Source organism: Antechinus flavipes, chromosome 3 (genome assembly GCF_016432865.1).
Source record: "Antechinus flavipes isolate AdamAnt ecotype Samford, QLD, Australia chromosome 3, AdamAnt_v2, whole genome shotgun sequence".
Taxonomy (NCBI): domain Eukaryota; kingdom Metazoa; phylum Chordata; class Mammalia; order Dasyuromorphia; family Dasyuridae; genus Antechinus; species Antechinus flavipes.
Window position 1 is genome coordinate 616,515,468 of NC_067400.1, and position 18,097 is coordinate 616,533,564.

The following is an 18,097-nucleotide window of genomic DNA, read 5'->3' on the forward strand; positions in this document are numbered from 1 at the left end:
GCCTTGGAACTTATGATCTGCTCCCAAACTCTCCTACTTCTGTGTTCTTGAATCCTGAGTCTCTCCACTCTGGCATCCATTCCTCGCCTTCCCATCATCCCTAAGCCAGATCTTTGATCTAAAGCTAAGTAAGTCCCCATTTTCCCAATCCCTTAAGTCCATTCTGGTTTCCTTGTCTTCCTTTAATGGTGTTCATTCTATTAAGCAGTTCAGCGAGGATCTGTCCTCTGCCTTGGATCCTTTCCTGTTTCTCTGCCTTCACACTCTACTAACCTTCAATTAGATCTCTTCCCCACCATCTATTTTCTCCACGCCTAAGCAATGAGAATTTCTCAATTTCCAAGCTATTAAACCCTCTTGGAAAACATCATGAAACAACCTGAATCCTCCAAGGAATAATAAGAGTGCAGCACTGTGGTTTTGATACTGAGAATAACTGATAGTATTGGGATTCTTTCATTAAATAGAAACAAGTTCAGTGAGTCAGCTTAATGGCGACTTAACCGATCAATCAATCAATCAATACTTATTAAGCTTCTACTATGTGCTCGGCACTGTACTAAAAACTGAGGACACAAAAAGAGGTAAAAGACAGGCCCTGTCTCCGAGGAGCTTACCATCTAATGGGGGAGACAACCTGAAAACAAATATATACAAAGCAAGCTATTTTATTAGTCAGTCTTTTCAGTCATGTCTGACACTTCAAAATACCATTTAGGGTTTTCTTGGCAGAACTACTTGGGATGGTTTGCCATTTACTGCTCCAGATCATTTGACAGATAAGGAAACTGAGGCAAACAGGATGCAGTGGCTTGATCAGGGGCATAGAGGAGGAAGTGTCTAAGGCTGGATTTGAACTCGGGAAGATGAGACTTCCTGACCCCAGGTTGAACACTCCACTGGGCTACCTAGCTGCCCTTAGAGCAAGCTATACCCAAGATAAACAGGAAACAGAAAGGATCATTGAGAATTATTGGCTGCAACATGATTCAGAGCTCTTCTTCCCTGGCCAAGATGTCCTCCTCTGCTCTCTCTTCTGGCAGCACCCTCTCGGTGTCCAGCCAGATGCTCCAATGGGACCTCGTGTCCTCAGGTCCACAGCCTCTCTTTAAGGGCTTTCCCTTTCTGGAACACATCTTTGCCTTTGGCTCATGTCTCGGTGACTGCTTTAAACTCACCAATTGCTAGTTATAGCTCCAAGTTCCCCACAAATTTAGGTTATCAAATCTCAACAGAGGGATCCGCAATGCATGGAAACCCTCATATTCTAGCACCCCCCCCATCACAAAACATTATCCCCACATCGTTTTCTGAAGCTAACCTCACCCATTCCTTGGCTAAGAATATAGGCTCCCAGGATTCTAGATTTTGAACTGAAAGAGAGGGATTTGCTTGCCTGTAAACATCTGAAGGGAGAGATGCAGTCTCAGATCTTCCAGGCTCCATGGACCTCCACCTACGTCAAAGTCGGCCTTTTCAAGCTCTCCCATCACCTTTGCTCTCTCTCTTACCATGCTTCCCTTTTGCTATGAATGAGATTTTCCTTTCTAACATAAATGTTGTTATATATAATGTGTGTATAATTTATGTATATGTTCATATATGTTAGAAAGAAGAATCTCATTCTTTCAAAAAACAAGATGGATTAAAAAATCATAAATGAAGGTATATATATATATATATATATATATATATATATCTCCTGTGTGTGTCTACATAAAATCCCACCTCTGTGTGGATTTATTAACACATCTTAGTTTTTATACCAGTTATATTTCAGCACTCTTCATAAAATCCTTGCTTGTCATAAAGAAATACAGTTAGAGAAAACTAACCAAAATTTCGACTGCGTCTGATAGCATTTGTGCTATCCGATTACCCATAGTCCCCCTTTCTCTCCCCCCCCCCCACTCAACAAAGAGGCAGGAAGTGTGTTTCATCAGCAGCCTTCTGAAACTGGTATTCATCATCATCACATTTAATCTGAGTTCAGCTGCCTTTTGCTGCTGTTTTCATTTGTGTTCGTATAGTCTTCATAAATATTGTTCTCTAGGCGCCACTAACTTCAATCTTGCACTTCATGTCTTCCCCCCATTTCTCTAAATTTCTCATATTCATCTTTTTAGCTGTATCCCATTATGTTTGTGTAAGACAAGATATTCAACCGTTCCCAAATGAGGTCCCAATTTGTTTCTATTTTATTTCCACCCTTGAAAAAAGGGCTTCTGTAAAATTTCAGACAGTCTGTCGAGAAATATTTCTTAAACGCCCGCCATGTGCCAGGCACTGTGCTCAATGCTGGGCACACAGAGAAAGGCAAAAACCAATTCCTGCCCTCAGGGAGGATAGATGCAAACAATTAGGGACAAACAAGATGTAGACAGGTCAAACAGGAGATATTCATGGAAAGGAAAGATATTAAAATGAAGGGGACTCAGCAAGGGCTTCCTGTACAGGTAGCTGGGCAGCTGGATGGCATAAGGTCTTATAAGAGTAGCAGGCCTGGATTCAAGATGACCCAAGCTCAATTCCAGCCTCAGACCCTTATTAGCTACATGACCTTTGGTATGTCACTTCACCCTATTTCCCTCAGTTTCCTCATCTGAAAAATGAGCTGGGGAAGGAAATGGCAAACCATGGCAGTGTCAAATCCCAAATGGGATCAGGGAGAGTTGGATATGATTGAAATGACTGAACAACAACAAAAGGTGGGATGTTTGGTGGGACTTAATTGAAGCCATGAAAGCCAGGAGGCAAAAGATGAGGGGGAGAATTTCATCATATTTGGGATATTCCCTTCTGTATTTGCCCTCTTGGAGTGAGTCTATGCTGAGTCAAGGAATATGAACGCTTGGTATTTTCTCACATAATTCCCTGCTTTTCAGAAAGTTCAGATACATCCACCATCCTCCAGTTCCACCAGCAGTAAATGAGTGTGCCCACCTTCCTCTAGCTCCGCCAGCATTGGAGGAAGCATTTCCTCCTTCTTTTTGTGAATGTGATCAGTTTGAAGGGTGAGAGGTAAAATGTCGGAGTTGTTGTAATTTACATTTTCCCCTTATGACTGGTGCTAATTTTTTCCATGGGATTTTTCCATGGTGTCTTTTGACAACTGTTCATATCCTTGGACTGATACTGGCAAAAACTTCTCAGCCTCAGTTTCCTCATCTGGAAAATAAGACTGTTGGGTTAAATGACCTCTAAAGTCCCTTCAAGATCTAAAGCCATCACCCTGTGATCGTTTCTAACATCGATATCCCTATTTCTGCCTTTCCGTCTCCTACCAGAAGCACAGAATTAGAAGGAATCTCGGGGATAGGTAAATTGTTGTAATTCAGTCATTTTTCAGTAGTGTGTGATTCTTTGTGTGCCCATTTGGGATTTTCTTGGCAGAGTTACTGGAGTGGTTGGTCATTTCCTTCTCCAGCTCATTTTACAGATAAGGAAACTGAGGCAGACAGGATGAAGTGACTTGCCCCGGCTTACCAGCTAGAAAGTATCTAAACTCAGGAAAATGAGTCTTTTTGACTCCAGGGCTATTCTATCCATTGTGCTACCTGGCTGGCCTATAGGTCCATCTCAAATCTGAAAAAGAATTCCTGAAACAGAGGGAGGAAACAAGTACTTATTAAGCCAATCATTACTGCATTTTATCCTCACAACAATCCTGAGAGGTAGGTGCTATTATCATCCCCATTTTTACATTAACAGAAAGTGAGGCAAATAGGTTAAGTGACTGGCCCAGGGTCACACAGCTAGTAAGTATCTGAGGCTGAATTTGAATTCAGATCATCCTGACTCCAGATCCAACACTATGTTCTCTGGGCCACTTCTCTGCTTCTAAAAGGCCGCACAAAACAGTGAATAAACTGCTGGCTTCGGAATCAGGTTCAAATCCCACCTACATCCCCACCTTAGGCAAGCCTCAGCTTTCACATCTATGAAACAGGCATTAGAATAACACCCATCTCATAGAGCTTTAGAATCAAAGGAGATTGTGTGAATAAAGTACTTCTGATACAATACAACATCAGTGATTGTTATGACTGCCGAAATTCATTTTGTAATATTTAGTTTGCGGCTGCTCTTGTGAATGTCAATGGATTGACCTTTTTTTGCTATTAAATGAATATATTCAAACACACATCGATAGGTAATTGTGTTGATGATTAAGACCCCTTTTCTCTTAAAAATTAAGAAACCTGTGCATTAGTTTTTCTCTAATCTTTGTGGCTCTGATAAAGGTTTGTTGTTCATGATAAATAGGTATTTGCTACCATTTTATAAGAATAAGAATCATTTCCTGATAAGTGACCATATAATAAAAAGCTCCAAATCACCAAAAAGAGAAATACAGATCAAAGCTTTTCACTTCACAACCATTAGAAAAGCTCCGATGACAAAAGCCAAAAATGATAAATGATGGAGGGGCTGTGGTGTAAAGGGCTGAAACTCTTGAGTTCATGCATTGAGGTTCGGACAAGCAAGCACTTAAGGCTAATTACCAATTGAACAATACTCTCTTATCATTTGCTTGGAAAATGGCCTGCCCCACCATTCTGTGCTGGCTCAAACGGTTGGTGTATAGGGAGATTGGGAGGAGGGAAAAAGGGTGGCGTAGGACAAGTGAGGGTAACTCCCGGCGGTAGAAGAAAGAGGAGATTCCCGTGTCCACTCTTTCTCCTCTCCCTTCGATAAAGAATAAAGATCAAGGACTTTTGTTTATCCTGACTCCGGCTGATTTTAAAGTATCCTGGATGCTAACGCGATCATCACAGTGTGGGAAGATACCTTGTCCTTTTGATGCCATTGTGGACTGAATTATTAAAAACAGACTTGTTTGACACAAAGTTCCCACTCCTGGGCATATGTCCCCCAAAAAGCTGAGGGAAAGATCTCACAGGTAGAAAATATGGATAGTCGCACATTGTAATAGAACTTGAAGGAGAAAAAATGCCTGTCACTTCTGGCTTATGAAGGTAATGGGGAGGTTCACGTGAAGTTGGAAGTCTTTGAGCAGCAGCTGTATGACACCTGGGAGGTGGCTTGTCGTGGGGAGTCCTTGGGTTGTGGACTGGACTCTGTGTCTGTCAAGATCCCTCAGATTCTCTCAGAACTGACACAGAGCAAAGTAAGCTGGATGAGACAGGGGACTTTCATAATGAAGACAATTGAGTAAAGAAAAACTCTTCAAAGATGTCAGAACTCTGATTGATCCAGGGCCCAAATAATGGACTATAGGGACAGAATAATATTTGCTTAACTTTGCTTTCATTACAAAGTGGGTTTCTTCGGAGAGGGGGCTAGAGAGGAAAGGGATATGTAAAATAAGAATCGATAAAATAGTTTTTAAAAAAGAAAAAAAAAAATCACTGTAGTTAGCAGTTCACTTTTTAACTTTCCTGAAGGTGAACATTGGGACTTGAGTTAAATGTACCAGGGAGCTGAACCGGAAGGTTAATAGCATTAGAAAAGGCTTGTTTGTCCTTCCTGCTCAAACAGGACCAAGACATCAGGGAGGTGATGCCAGAACAGGGAATTGGATTTCAGGGAGGGCAGGCTGTGCTAGGTCACCTGCTTCCCTTTCCCCTCCAGAGCCATCTGGGTCCAGTGGCCAGAGGTATTTCAGGATGACTGCAGATGGCCCTGGGTGCACTTGGAAGATCTGGGCCTTGGCATGGAATGGGGGAGGAAGAGAGAATATGGAACATGGAGAAAGGAGTGAAAAGGAGGGGGAGAAGAGGAAGATGAAGCTTACATATCATCTCCTATATGAGGCTTTACCAATGTGTATGTACATATTCTGTACCTCACTGAGTGTATGTCCAAGAACCATTTTGCTTTTTCCTTTGACTCACCAGGGCCTAGCACAGTTGAGGCACTTAATAAATGGAGAGAGGGAAGGAAGGAAGGAAGGAAGGAAAGAAGGAAGGAAGGGAGAAAGAGAGGGGGGAAGGGAGGGAGAGAAGAAAATATCTTTCTTAAGTGTTTAGCACTTACCACATGCAAAGCACTGAGGCTATCAACAGAAAAACAAGGCAGTCACTATCATAGAGCTTCCATCCTAATATGGAAAGGCAACGGAGAGATTTAGATGCAAAAGCTCTGGTACCCTTAGGGTGCAGTGAAAAAGCAGATAGTAATGCATTTTCTTTAATACCCTTTCCATGGGTAGAGTCCTATTGGTGTCTGCTGTTGAGCCACTGGACAGTCCCAAGCCCCCTTGGTGGTGGGATATTTCTATTCCAGGTGCTCAGGAGCTGTGGCTGCTAAGCAGGTGGGAACTGCAGAGACCACTAGCAGTTCACCTGGACTGTGACTGTGGGGCCAGGCTGAAGTCGGGACATAAGGTGGGGGAGGGGAGGAGAGTAGCCAGGGCTCTTGGGCTCTCGATCTTTGGGATTTCTCCACAGGGATTGAGAGAACGTGGTGATTTAGGAGGTTTGGCCCGTCCAGCACACGCCCTCTCCTACTGTGCCTTGTTGCTTCAGCAAGGCTGGCTTGAACGCCTCTGGCAGCTAGTAAGCAGTTGAAGATGGGAGGGATGCCGAGCCCCTTCTCCAGTGATGCACCTGGTTGATAGGTGCAGGACAGTTTGTGGATTGACTAAGAAGGAAGAATGGAAGGGGAAAGGAGAAGAGACTTTAAAAAGGGAAAAGGGGGAGAGAAGAACAGGCTATGGAAGGGACAGGAGGAAGGAGAGAGGGTTAGAAAGGGGAGGAATCCAGAGGGAGTTGGGGGAGGAGTGAAAGGGAGGAGGGTGGAAAAAAGAAAAGCAGCAGGAGGAGGGAGGGATAGGAAGGGAAAGAATCCATAGGGAGAAAGAGAAGGAGGAGCAGGAGGTGGGGGAGGCCGGAGGGCGAAGGAGCGGGAGACGGGATGAAGGAGGGGTGGATAGAGGAAGAATCCACGCGAAGGAGAGAGGAGAGATGCGGGAGCAGGAGATGTACTTTCCGATCTCGAGCTCTCATTGGTCAATGGTTCCCATGGAAACTGCATGGGCTCCCTCCCCTAGGGAAAATGAGCGATGCACCGAGGCGCAAGCGCAGTGTAGAGCAGTCGCTCCCGCAATGTCCTGCTGTCCTCGCTCCCTCTTCTCGGGAACTCAAGGCTAGAGCGCCCCCCTCCACCTCACAGGCTTCTTGTCCCGTTTCTTCCACCACCACCAACCCCCATCCGCTTCATTAGGGTGATCCCTGAGGGCTTTGCGCCTGCGCGGGAATGAGGGGGTGGATGCGTGTCCTTAACGGTAGGGCAACGTAAGAAGCCAGGGGGAGTCCCGCGCCTGCGCAGGAAGAAGAAGATGGAGCCCCCTAGGGAGGTAAGGAAGGGAACAGAGGAAGAAGCTTCTGCGCCTGCGCATTGGGTTGACTCTGTAGCGGCCGAGACGCACCGGAGGCGGAGGTTCAAGGGAAGAGAGTCAAGAAGGGTGAACTCCTGCGCCTGCGCACTGGGTCTGGCGGAGAGCGGAGGAGGCGCTGGGGAGCGGCACGTTGTGCGTCTGCGCCGTGGGCCCAGCGAGGACGGTGGACACGGCGAGGGCGGCGTGTGCGGGACCGCGAGGGGGCGACGGGGCGCGAGGCCGGCCGGGCGGGGCGGGGCCGGGCGGGGCGGGCAGGGGGAGGGGCCGGCGGGGCAACTGCGGCGGCGGCGGCGGCGGAGCGGGCGGCCTGGGAGGGAGCTGCTGCTGCAGGAGAGCCTGGAGCCCCGGCCAGGGCGGGGGCCGGTGAGTCACCCCCTGCCGCGGACCCCGCGCCCCACACTCCGGGGTGCGCCCCGCTGTGAGTCCGTGCACCCCCAGGAGCCCTCTGCCCGGCGCCCCCCCGGGGCACACCCGTGTCCCACACTGGGGGCCCCGCCATGTGCCCCCGCACCCCTCAGTGTTTCAGACTGGGGGTGCCCCCGGAATGCCTCAGCACAAGGACTCCAGGCCCCCCAAATCTTGCATCTACTGCCTGTGGCCCCCAATCCCGGGAGTGCCCCCTCCGTGACCCCAGGGACAGACCCTCACCCAAGGCTCGCTTCTGCCCCTGTACCTCCCCTCGGTCTTCAGGATCGGGGGAGCCCCGCTGCCCCCCACTGCCCGGGCCTGTGCCCTTCCCCGTGGCTCCAGGACCCCAGAGCCCTGCATCCCTCTAGTGCCCAGGACTCTTCCGGGGCCTCGTGCCCCCGGCCCCTGCACCCCCGAGGGCCCCGAGGACTCTGCCGCACTCCCACCCATGGCTTCCGGGACCCCCGTGTCCTGCACCTCAGGGGGAGCGGGGCGCCCCTGCCAGATTGCACCCCCTCAGTGGTCCCATCCCTACCCGCGGTCCCCGACTCCCTGCCTCATGTATCGCCTTAGTCCCCCAACCCCCGCTGCTCCCCCTCAGGCTCCCATGCCCCTCTCCCCAGCTCTTCCCACCCTGGTGCCCCGAACTCGCCTCACCCCGTCTCCTGTGGGTACCTGGCTACACCCCCCTTTGGTGCCCACACCCTCCTTCCAGCTCAGGAACCCTCTGCCCCAAGACACCCCCTTAGTCCCCAGGACCCCCTTCTCAGGTACCCCACCATGCATCCCCCGGTCCTCCACGCCCCCCGATCCCCAGTCTCTGCTGTCTCCCTAAGCTCCCCACGTCCCCCACCCAGCCTCCCTCTCAGCTCCCCTGTGGCCCCAGTGTGTTCCCTCAGCGCCCCCACTCTTCCCCATGAGAGGGTCTCCCTCGTACTTTCTAGCTAATCTCATGTAACTCAGCCCCCCCACTGCTCCCTCCCCCCGGTTCTCAGCCCCCCCACTGCTCCTCCCCCCGGGTTCTCGGACCCCCCCCTCCCTCCCCCTGGGTTCTCAGACCCCCCCCAGCTCCCTCCCCCCGGGTTCTCAGACCCCCCCCAGCTCCCTCCCCCAGGTTCTCAGCCCCCCCCCACTGCTCCTTCCCCCCGGGTTCTCAGCCCCCCCCCACTGCTCCCTCCCCCCGGGTTCTCAGCCCCCCCCACTGCTCCCTCCCCCCGGGTTCTCAGCCCCCCCCCACTGCTCCCTCCCCCCGGGTTCTCACCCCCCCCCACTGCTCCCTCCCCCCGCTCCCTCCCCCATTCCCCACCCCCCATTGTCCCTTCTCTCAGGTTGCCCCTGCCCCAGGCCCCCGTTCCCTGCTCCCCTGGGCATAGACTGGAGCTTTGCCCCCCTCTGACATCCAGCCCCCCAGTGCAGGCTCCGAGCCAGGGCTTCCACACCCGGGACCGATGAGCAAAGGGATCCGGGCCCAGGGGCTGGGGTCCGAGCTCAGAGGGCGGACATGGCTGGGGGGGGTCTGGCCAGATGGGGCCGAGAGCCGGGCAAGGGTCACAGGTCAGGGACCATGCGGGGGAATCCAGAGGGAGCTGGAGGGAGCAGAAGGCCAGACCTGGACCATGAGGATCTAAAGAGGGGATGGGCACCCCCACAGGGGGGTCCTCGGGGCGCAGCCGGCCCCCGGTCACCCCCGCCCTTCCCTCCCAGCCCCCGATGCAGGAGAAGGCCCCGGCCCGGGCACCTGCGGCAGCATGGCGGGCGAGGTGGAGGAGATCACGCGGCTGCGGAAGCCGCGCTTCTCCTACGAGGAGAACCAGATCCTGATCCAGGAGGTGCGGGCCAACTACTCGCAGCTGTACGGCACGCAGAGCCGCCGCGTCACCGTGGCCGAGCGCCGGCGCGTCTGGGAGGGCATCGCCGCCAAGATCAACGGCATCACCAGCTGGAAGCGCACGGGCCAGGAGGTGCAGAAGCGCTGGAACGACTTCAAGCGCAGGACCAAGGAGAAGCTGGCCCGGGTCCCCCACTCCACGCAGGGCGGCGGCCCCGGGCCCGGAGCCTCCGAGGACGCCTTCTCCGCCGAAGAGGAGACCATCTTCGCCATCCTGGGGCCCGGCGTGGTGGGCGGCCCCGAGCTCCCCACGGGCCCCTCGGCCCCCTTCCCCCCGCCCGCCCCCGCAGGCCCCTTCCCGCATCGCTACCTGCTCGGGGGAGAGCAGCGCCCGGCGGGTGAGTGGGGGCGGGCGGCCAGGCCCGGGTGGGGGGCCAGCGGGCAGGCTGTGTCACAGAGAAGGGGGCCGGGCAAGCTCGACAGAAGTGGGGCCCAGCCCGGGGGCCGTGGGGAGTCTGAGCCCGGCCAGGCCTTGGGGCTCCGGCTTCAGCCTCAGCACTCGTCCCCGGGGGTTCTCTGTGCCCCGTAGATGATGCAGCCGAGAGCCCTGGGCCGGGGAGGGCCTGAGCTCTGCTTGCCTCAGTTTCCTCACCTGTCACGTCCCCACTAGAGGGGTCCCTCTCCACTGGGTGGTTCATGTTTCTAGAGTGGGGGGAGGGCCTCAGTCTCGGAGCCCTCTGGCCATCACCAGATCCTTGGGTCAGAGGGCGTTGGAGCAGGGGAGCCCTCCCTGGGAAGGGCGCTGCTTCGGGCTCTCATCAGAGGCTGGGGGCCATCCAGGCCGGCCCAGAGAGGCGATCGGGGCCCAGGCCTGAGGCTCTGCCCTTCGGGGCAGGCCATCCTCTGGGTCTGAGCTGCCAGCACCAGCTGCCTTGGCCCTGGGCAGGGAGCCCCAAGGCCCAAGGAGGAGCGAGGAGCCCCCATTCGGTCCCGACCCCGTCCCGAGGTCAGAGGCCGTTGGGAGGGCTCCGCGGCAGCCGCCTCTGGCTGACCCTGCTTTCTTTCTGCAGAAACCTCTGTCCGAAGCAAGGCCTGCAGCAGCCCCGAGCCCTCGGCCCGCCCCCCCTGCTACCCCTTGGACGGCGTCCTTCTTCGTCCCAAAGAGCGGGACTCCCCGCCTCCCCCTCCCGCCCCCGCCCCGGATCAGGCGGCCCTGCAGGTTGTGCAGCTCCCGCGGCTGGCCCCGTCGCCGCCGCCCCGACCCCCGTGTCCGGGGCCCTCTCCTTCCAGCCTCCCGCCACAGCCCCCCCCATCATCCTCTCTCGACCCCTCGCTGGACTTCCTCCGTGCCCAGCGTGAGACGGCCGAGGCGATCCGGGAATTGGAAGGCACTTTGCGCCAGGGACTGGCTAAGCTGAGCGATGTCCTCAGCGCCCTCCTGCCCCTCTTGGCCGGCCCGGAGCCCCCCGCGCCCCTTCCCGCAGCCAGGCTGGCCCCGACCCACCCCAAGGTGGAGAGCCCGCCCGAGCCGGCGGCATTGGCTGTCGAGGAAGGAGAGGAAGCAGTTGTGGTGGGGACCCCCCCTGGGGAGGAGGGGGGCACCCGGCCTCCTTTATCCAGAGATTCACCTCCAGTGAAGAGGAGGAAAGGCTTCCCAGCACGAAAACGGAGGGGAAGGTGGAAGAACATGTGACTGCTCCGCTTGGGGACTGAGGAAAGGGATTTGTCCCCACAAATTTGGGGACAAATCCCCAGCCGTTGTCCCACCTGCCTGCTCCCACTCTCCCCCGCGCTCTCCCCTGCTTGGCCCACTTCAGGGGGAGGGGGAGACCAACACTGCTTGTAACCAATTCCGGTGGGCTCCGGCCCCTTCAGCTGCTCCTCCCTGTCGCCCCGAGTCCCCACCGGCCCCCTGGGGGCTGTGCCACCCACAATCCCTGTCTAGTGCCTGATTTTCTTTAGCGTTAGTCACAGGTTTCATAGGATTTGGAGGCGGAGGGGATTTTGGGGTCCCCCCGGCCCAGCCCCTCCTTAGAGAGAGGAGGAACATGAAACTTGAAGAGTTGGAGGCCCCCCCATGGAGTCAGGGGCAGATTCAACCTCAACCCCCTCCTGCCTGGGATGCAGGGTCCTTTCCCATGATGCCATGCTGCCTCCCCTTAGCCACACACATGCCCTGCTCCCCGAGTTCACAGCCTTAGGAGTATCCCCATCTTTGATGCGCAGAGCTCAGTTTAATCTTATTTATTGCTGTTCTGTGGGAGGTGGGGTGGAGGGTCTGTGCCCCCGCTGCAGGGGCTCCACCGCTGTGCCTGCACAGGGACTGAACCCCGCAGGGGGAACCTCTGGAGCCCCGGGCCCTCCTAGCACACCAAAGGGGTAGAGACCCGGGCCCTCCCGCTAATACTTCGGGCCCACCTCCTTCCCCCCAAGAACAAATATCAATAAACTATTTTTTAATACAAAGCCTGTGGCTGTGTGGCGCCAGGGCCCTTGGGACGTTCCCTGGGAGCTGTGCGGGCCCTGGAGAGGAGCCTGGGGCGGCTCTCGGCCTCGCTCACCCCGCACGAGTCTAGAGGGCTCGGCCGCGGCCGGGACAGCCCCGGAACCCAGGCGTCCGTCGCAGCTAGGACGTCATAGCTCCCGGACCGTTAGGTGTGGCTGTGGGACCGCACCGCGCACCTGGGTCCCTGTCCGCTGCTACTGCCTCATCTCCTAGACTGGCCTAGACCGGGGCGAACTCGGGCCGGCTTGGGACACGTGGGCGCAGGGGAAGGGAGCGAGCTTCTGTGAATGCCTACTCGTTGGCAGGCGCCCGCTCGCCGGAGCCGAGGCCACGCGGGGGAAAGGGCCAGGTTCTAAGCCATCGCGCCCTCCAGGGAAAGCTCGGATGGCAGGCGGACACTACCCCCCGCCCCGCCCTCCGCTCTCCGGGGGACGCACAGGAGGGGGCAGGGGCCCTGCCTCCCAGGCTCGGGAGGTGAGGGCTTAATCAGCAGTCAGTGGGGCAAAGCAGAACTGGAGAGAACGGAATTGTGGGTAGGAGGGGGACCAGGGGGAGACAGGAAATTCATCACCTTCCCCCCAAAACACAGAGCATTCTGGGAGTTGTAGTGAGCCCGGCTGGGCGGGCTGATCGCGGAGAAAATTAACCCGTTAAAGCTGGAAAGAAGGGCTCAGCCCTGGATCCCATTATCTTGAAGGGGAGGGGGAGGGAGGCACGGACCGGAGTCAGGACTGATAAGGACTCTGGAACATCGGGTCCCACACTCCGCCTCTGCGTGACCTTAGGCAGGCACGGGTTTCCCCGGCTGTAAAGTGAGGGAGTTAGCCTGGGGGCCCTCCGCGGCGGCTCGGGATCTCCTCTGTTGAGGCCGGCCTCTCGCCCACTCCACCCCTTCCCTGTCCAGGGGGCGCCACGGAGGCTGAGCGGGAGCCACTTGCTCCCGGGGTGCAGCCCAGCCTGGATCCCGAGGGTCCGGCCTTCCTTCCAGGACACCCCGCCCTTCTGAGCGCCTCCAGGGTCAGCAGGGACATCTTGGGGCTATTCTGGTCCCTTCTTCAGGGTGGGCTCCCTGGCTTCCACGAGGCCTGAAGAGGCTTCCAGCCCTCCAAGTCCCTGACCGCCCACTCCCCTGCAAGGTCTCCCAGCGTCAAGCGGCCGGTTCGCCAGAGAAACGTCCCAACACGGTTCGTTCTCAAGGTCCGCGTCCTCCGATGGACCACTGAGTGCCCCTGGCTGGGGCCACGTGCGGAGCCCCCGCGGGAGCGCAGGGGCCGGAGTGGGCAGGCAGGGAGCGAGGGCTGCGCTTGGCAGCGCTCGGCTGCTCTGCACTGCTCTGCTCTACACTCCCTCCGCCCGTCCCCGGCCGGGCCCTGGGCACGGACTACATCCCCCAGAAAGCTTTGCCCGCGTGCGTTATGTAAGTTTCCCTGCGAAGCGGCTGCTGGGGCAGAGGAAGGCGGGCAGCCGCGGCAGCGGAGAGAGCGGACTGCGACGGGCACGGCGGGTCGCAGCGGCGGGCAGGGGCGGCGCCGCGGGGAGGCCCGGCCCGGGCACGGGAACCTGCGCGCGGGGGAGCCACGCCAGCGCGGCCCGGAGTCGCCGAGCCTGCCCCCGGAGCGGAGCGGAGCGGGGCGGGGCGGGCCGTCCGGACGGACGTAGAGCCCGGGAGCGCCCCCTCCTTGGAGCTGCGCAGCGCTGCGCGAGGGAGGGAAGGCGGGACCGCGGGCCGGACTGAGGAGGAGGAGGAGGAGGAGGAGGAGGGAGGGCCTGGCCGGGGGAGGGACGGCCCGAGCAGACGCGGGCGGGCAGCCAGCCCTCGGCATCTCGGCGAGGCTGCAGCGGCCGCGGCCCCCTGCGAAGCAGCCCGTGCAACCCGGCCGGCCCCCGCTTGAGCCCCGGGCGCCATGGCGTCCGTGCAGGCGTCTCGCCGCCAGTGGTGCTACCTCTGCGACCTGCCCAAGATGCCGTGGGCCATGGTGTGGGACTTCAGCGAGGCCGTGTGCCGGGGATGCGTGAACTTCGAGGGCGCAGACCGCATCGAGCTGCTCATCGAGGCAGCCCGGCAGCTCAAGCGGAGCCACTCGCTGCCGGAGGGCCGCTCCCCGGGGCCCCCGGCCCTCAAGCCCCCGGCCACCGCGGGCAAGGAGGCGGGAGGAGCCCAGCCTCAAGACCGCTATGATCGGGCGTCGTCGTCCTCGTCTTCCTCGTCCTCGTCTTCCATCGCCACGGCCGCGGCCTCCTCCGGGCAGACCTCCCGCATGCCCCTGACCCCGGCCACTCTGGACTTTGGCATCGGGGCCCGGCTGGCCAACGGAGAAGCTGATGGGGCCCGGAGGGCCCTGCTGGGGGCCATGCCCGGCCTGGTCTCCCCCGGGCTGCTCGCCGCGGCTGTGTCCGGGCTGGGCGGCCGGGGCATGGCCCTGGGCGCCCGCCCAAGCTTCGGGGCCGATTTTGAGAAGGAGAAGGCTGTGGCCGGGGTGGGTGCCGGGGGAGTCGTGGGCAGCCAGCCCCCACGGGCGGCAGACTGTCTGGCGGAGCTGAACGAGGCCATGCGTGGCCGAGCAGAGGAATGGCACGGGCGGCCCAAGGCCGTTCGGGACCAGCTGCTGGCGCTCTCGGCCTGCGCCCCCTTCAACGTCCGGTTCAAGAAGGACCACGGGCTGGTGGGCCGAGTGTTTGCCTTTGATGCGACTGCCCGCCCCCCGGGCTACGAGTTTGAGCTGAAGCTCTTTACCGAGTACCCCTGCGGCTCCGGGAACGTCTACGCCGGCGTCCTGGCAGTGGCCCGCCAGATGTTCCACGATGCCCTCCGAGAGCCCGGCAAAGCTCTGGCCTCTTCGGGCTTCAAGTACCTGGAGTACGAGAAACGGCACGGCTCCGGCGAGTGGCGGCAGCTGGCCGAGCTCCTCACCGACGGCGTCCGCACCTTCCGGGAGCCGGCTCCCGCCGAGGCCCTGCCCCTGCAGTCCCCCGATGGGGCCTCGGCCCGCCCGGCGCGGACCCCCGGACCGGTCCCCAGGAGGCGCAAAGCCTCCCCCGAGCCGGAGGGGGAGGCTGCTGGGAAGCTGACCAGTGAAGAGCATCAGCAGCAGCAGCAGCAGCAGCAGCAGCGCCACTGGGGAGCAGCCCCCTACGCCGGTGAGCCCACCGTAGCGGCCGCTGGGGCTCCTTCGCCCATCGCAGCCCTGAAGACGGTGGCCGAGGGGCTGGGTCAGTCGCCCAAGGAGGGAGGTGGTGGAGGCCCTGGGAGGGCTGGAGGAGCGAGCCCGGCAGCCTCGTCCCCAGCTGCTCCTCAGAGGCTGGTAGCCCGAAATGGAGAGGCTGAGGGGGAGTCTGGGAGCGGGGGAGTGGCCGGGGCAGGCGGTGGGAGCAGTGGGGCCGGGGCCCCCCTGTGCTGCACCCTGTGCCGGGAGAGGCTGGAGGACACCCACTTTGTCCAGTGCCCGTCTGTGCCGGGCCACAAGTTCTGCTTCCCCTGCTCGAGGGAGTTTATCAAGACCATGGGCCCTGCCGGTGAGGTCTACTGCCCCAGCGGGGACAAGTGCCCACTGGTGGGGTCCAGCGTACCCTGGGCCTTCATGCAGGGGGAGATTGCCACCATCCTGGCAGGCGACATCAAGGTGAAGAAGGAGCGGGATCCTTAAACTCGGCCCCTCCTCCTTCCCACATCCTTTCCTAGGCCCTGGGTTTCTGGGATCCTGGACCCTGCAGCTAAATTATTCCTTCTGAGCGGCCCTTGCCCCCACACCTTTCCCTTCCCCACAGACTGAGCTTCCTTAGAGCTTATTCTGGGGGGGAAGCAGCCTCAAGGATACCCCTAGAGCTCTTAGCTGAGCCCTGCCAAACTCCTGGTTCCCAGCCCCAGGTCGAGCTTCCCCAGAACAGACACCCCAGGTTTGGGGAGGAAAAGATGGGGCCAGAGCATCCCCAAAGCCCTGGGTTCCTGCCCTTGGACTAAATTCTCTGGAACCGCTGCCTCCTGATTTCCAGTGGGAGGTGGAGCCAAGAACATTCCAGAGCCCTCAGAACTGGCCCTTCCACTCCCAGGTCCATCCTCCTTCACACTGAGCTGCTTTGCAGTGGGTGCCCGCTGTTTCGGGGGGCGATGGGCTCAAGGACCGTCCCAGAGCTCAGAGCCGAGGGACCGGCCCCTGGATTTCCTGGGGCCTAAAGCTCAGAGCTGATCCCAGAGATGTCGGGATCCTGCCCTTAGACAAAAAACAAAAAACCTCTGGAACGATTGCCTCCAATTCCAAGGGGAGAGCTGGATTTAAAGATGCCCCAAACCCCCGAGCTGGGCCGTGGACACACCCTGGGTCCCTGCCCTTCATTAGCGCTTCCTGGGAATGGTCACTTCTGATTCCAGGGGAGACCGGTTCAAGCACACCTCCAAAGCCTGGCGTCAGGCGCCCCGGACACTTGGGCCCTGACTTCGTACCGAGCTTCCCCAGAGCCGTTGACCTGAGTCTCCCAGGTCCAAGGATGAATCCCAAAGCCGGGCACTTTGCTTTTGGACAAAGCTTTCCGGAACAGCCGCCCCCGTCCCCTGGGGTCGGGAGTGTGTGTGTGTCTGTGTGATGATTTTAAGGAGGGTGTCGAAGGCCTCAGTTCTTGGGTCCTGGCCTTCCTCAAGAGCTTCCCCGGCGAGGGCCACTTTCAAGGAAGACCTCTCCATAGGCGCCCGGGTTCGCGCCCTTCCTCCCGTCTTTCCCCAAATCCAGGGGGAGCTGGGGGACACCAGAGTGCTGGTCTTAACTAGTTGGGCCCCCTCCCGATCCAGCACCCCGAGAACAGTCAGCTCACAGTCTGGGAGGGGGAAGACATGGATGGAGCCATAGACTTCCCTTGCTGGGGCCCGCAATACTTTGGGGAGGGGGGAAAGAGGGGTAGTTTTCAGGCCTGGGTCTCCCTCACCCCCACAAGGGGTTGTAGTAGTCCCCCACTTCTAGTGCTTGGCTTTGCTGCTTGTAATGGGGGAGGGGAAAGGGCCCCACTCTGCCCTTTCAGAAAGAACACACTTGGATTAAGAAACTCCTTCTGGGGGGCAGGGGGTCCTCCTTCAATAAAGCGAAGTTTTGGGTTTTTTTCCCCGTGGTCCCGCGTCCTCTTTGCGCCTTCCCAATTACTGCCTTTCTCGGTCTCACTGAGGGGCTCATCCGTCTTTCCTCTTAGTCCCGGGGACTCTAGACACCGCCAATGTGGAGTTAGGCTGGGACCCTGCCTCGGACGCTGGCTCACCAGGTCATCGGCTCTTGGAAATGCGTTCCCCCCATCTGTGAAATCCTCGTGTCCCCCAACCCCAGCCTTAGCTCTCCCTATCAGGTGCTCTGAAAAGAACTCAGAGACCCAGCAGCCGCCCCTCCCTTCCTTAAGCCCCCCATCTTCTCATCTGGGCTAGACCTCTGCAGACCAGGGCTAGAGGTCCCCACTGTATCCCTGGCTCGGGGCGGGGAAGAACTTTCTGTTCCTGTTTTCTCCTTTGCAGAGAGGGTTTCCCAACACGGGGCATGCTTGCTTCCGGCGAGGAGGGGCAGCTTCTCAGGGGCTTATGGGGAACGCTTGGGAAATAGCCACATCATCCTCAAGCTCTTAGATCTCTGCAAGAACAACTCAGACTTAAATCGGTTTATGTTTATAATTAATAAGGCGGCTGTTAGAATTCTGGCCCTGGAAGGCCTGAGTTCAAATTCAGCCTCAGACACTTACTAGCTACTCACGTGATCCCAGGCAAGTCGCTTAACCTGCTTGCCGTAATCCACGGGAGAAGGAAATGGCAGACCCCTCCTCTTGGGCAAGAAAATCCCACAAGCCAATGGGCCAAAGGGGTCAAGAAACTTGGACACAAGTGAACAAAATGGGGGTGTGACAAGGCTGATGGAGATCCGGGGTCTGTCTGGGCACTCTGGCTTCGTATGTAAGCTTCTAAAATTCTGGAGTAAACGGGGCAACTGGGGGCACCATGGGTGCAGTTCAAATTTGACTTCGGAGGCTT

General features: G+C 57.9%; 3 protein-coding genes across 3 annotated transcripts; all 3 read left to right on the top strand.

Moving 5' to 3' along the window:
• The first annotated feature begins 7,221 nt into the window (after positions 1 to 7,221).
• LOC127557561 (uncharacterized) lies at positions 7,222 to 8,606 on the top strand. The gene is made up of 3 exons (XM_051990873.1): positions 7,222 to 7,249; positions 7,380 to 7,726; positions 7,998 to 8,606. Exons 1-3 carry the CDS (start codon positions 7,222 to 7,224, stop codon positions 8,604 to 8,606), a joined length of 984 nt encoding a protein of 327 aa, XP_051846833.1.
• MYPOP (Myb related transcription factor, partner of profilin) lies at positions 7,641 to 12,065 on the top strand. The gene is made up of 3 exons (XM_051989345.1): positions 7,641 to 7,726; positions 9,476 to 9,997; positions 10,670 to 12,065. The coding sequence occupies exons 2-3, from the start codon at positions 9,520 to 9,522 to the stop codon at positions 11,290 to 11,292; spliced, it is 1,101 nt and encodes a 366-aa protein (XP_051845305.1). The 5' UTR covers positions 7,641 to 7,726; positions 9,476 to 9,519; the 3' UTR covers positions 11,293 to 12,065.
• Positions 12,066 to 13,925: 1,860 nt separating this feature from the next.
• IRF2BP1 (interferon regulatory factor 2 binding protein 1) lies at positions 13,926 to 17,192 on the top strand. The gene has a single exon (XM_051989343.1). The coding sequence runs from the start codon at positions 14,010 to 14,012 to the stop codon at positions 15,747 to 15,749; it is 1,740 nt and encodes a 579-aa protein (XP_051845303.1). The 5' UTR covers positions 13,926 to 14,009; the 3' UTR covers positions 15,750 to 17,192.
• The last annotated feature ends 905 nt before the right edge of the window (positions 17,193 to 18,097 follow it).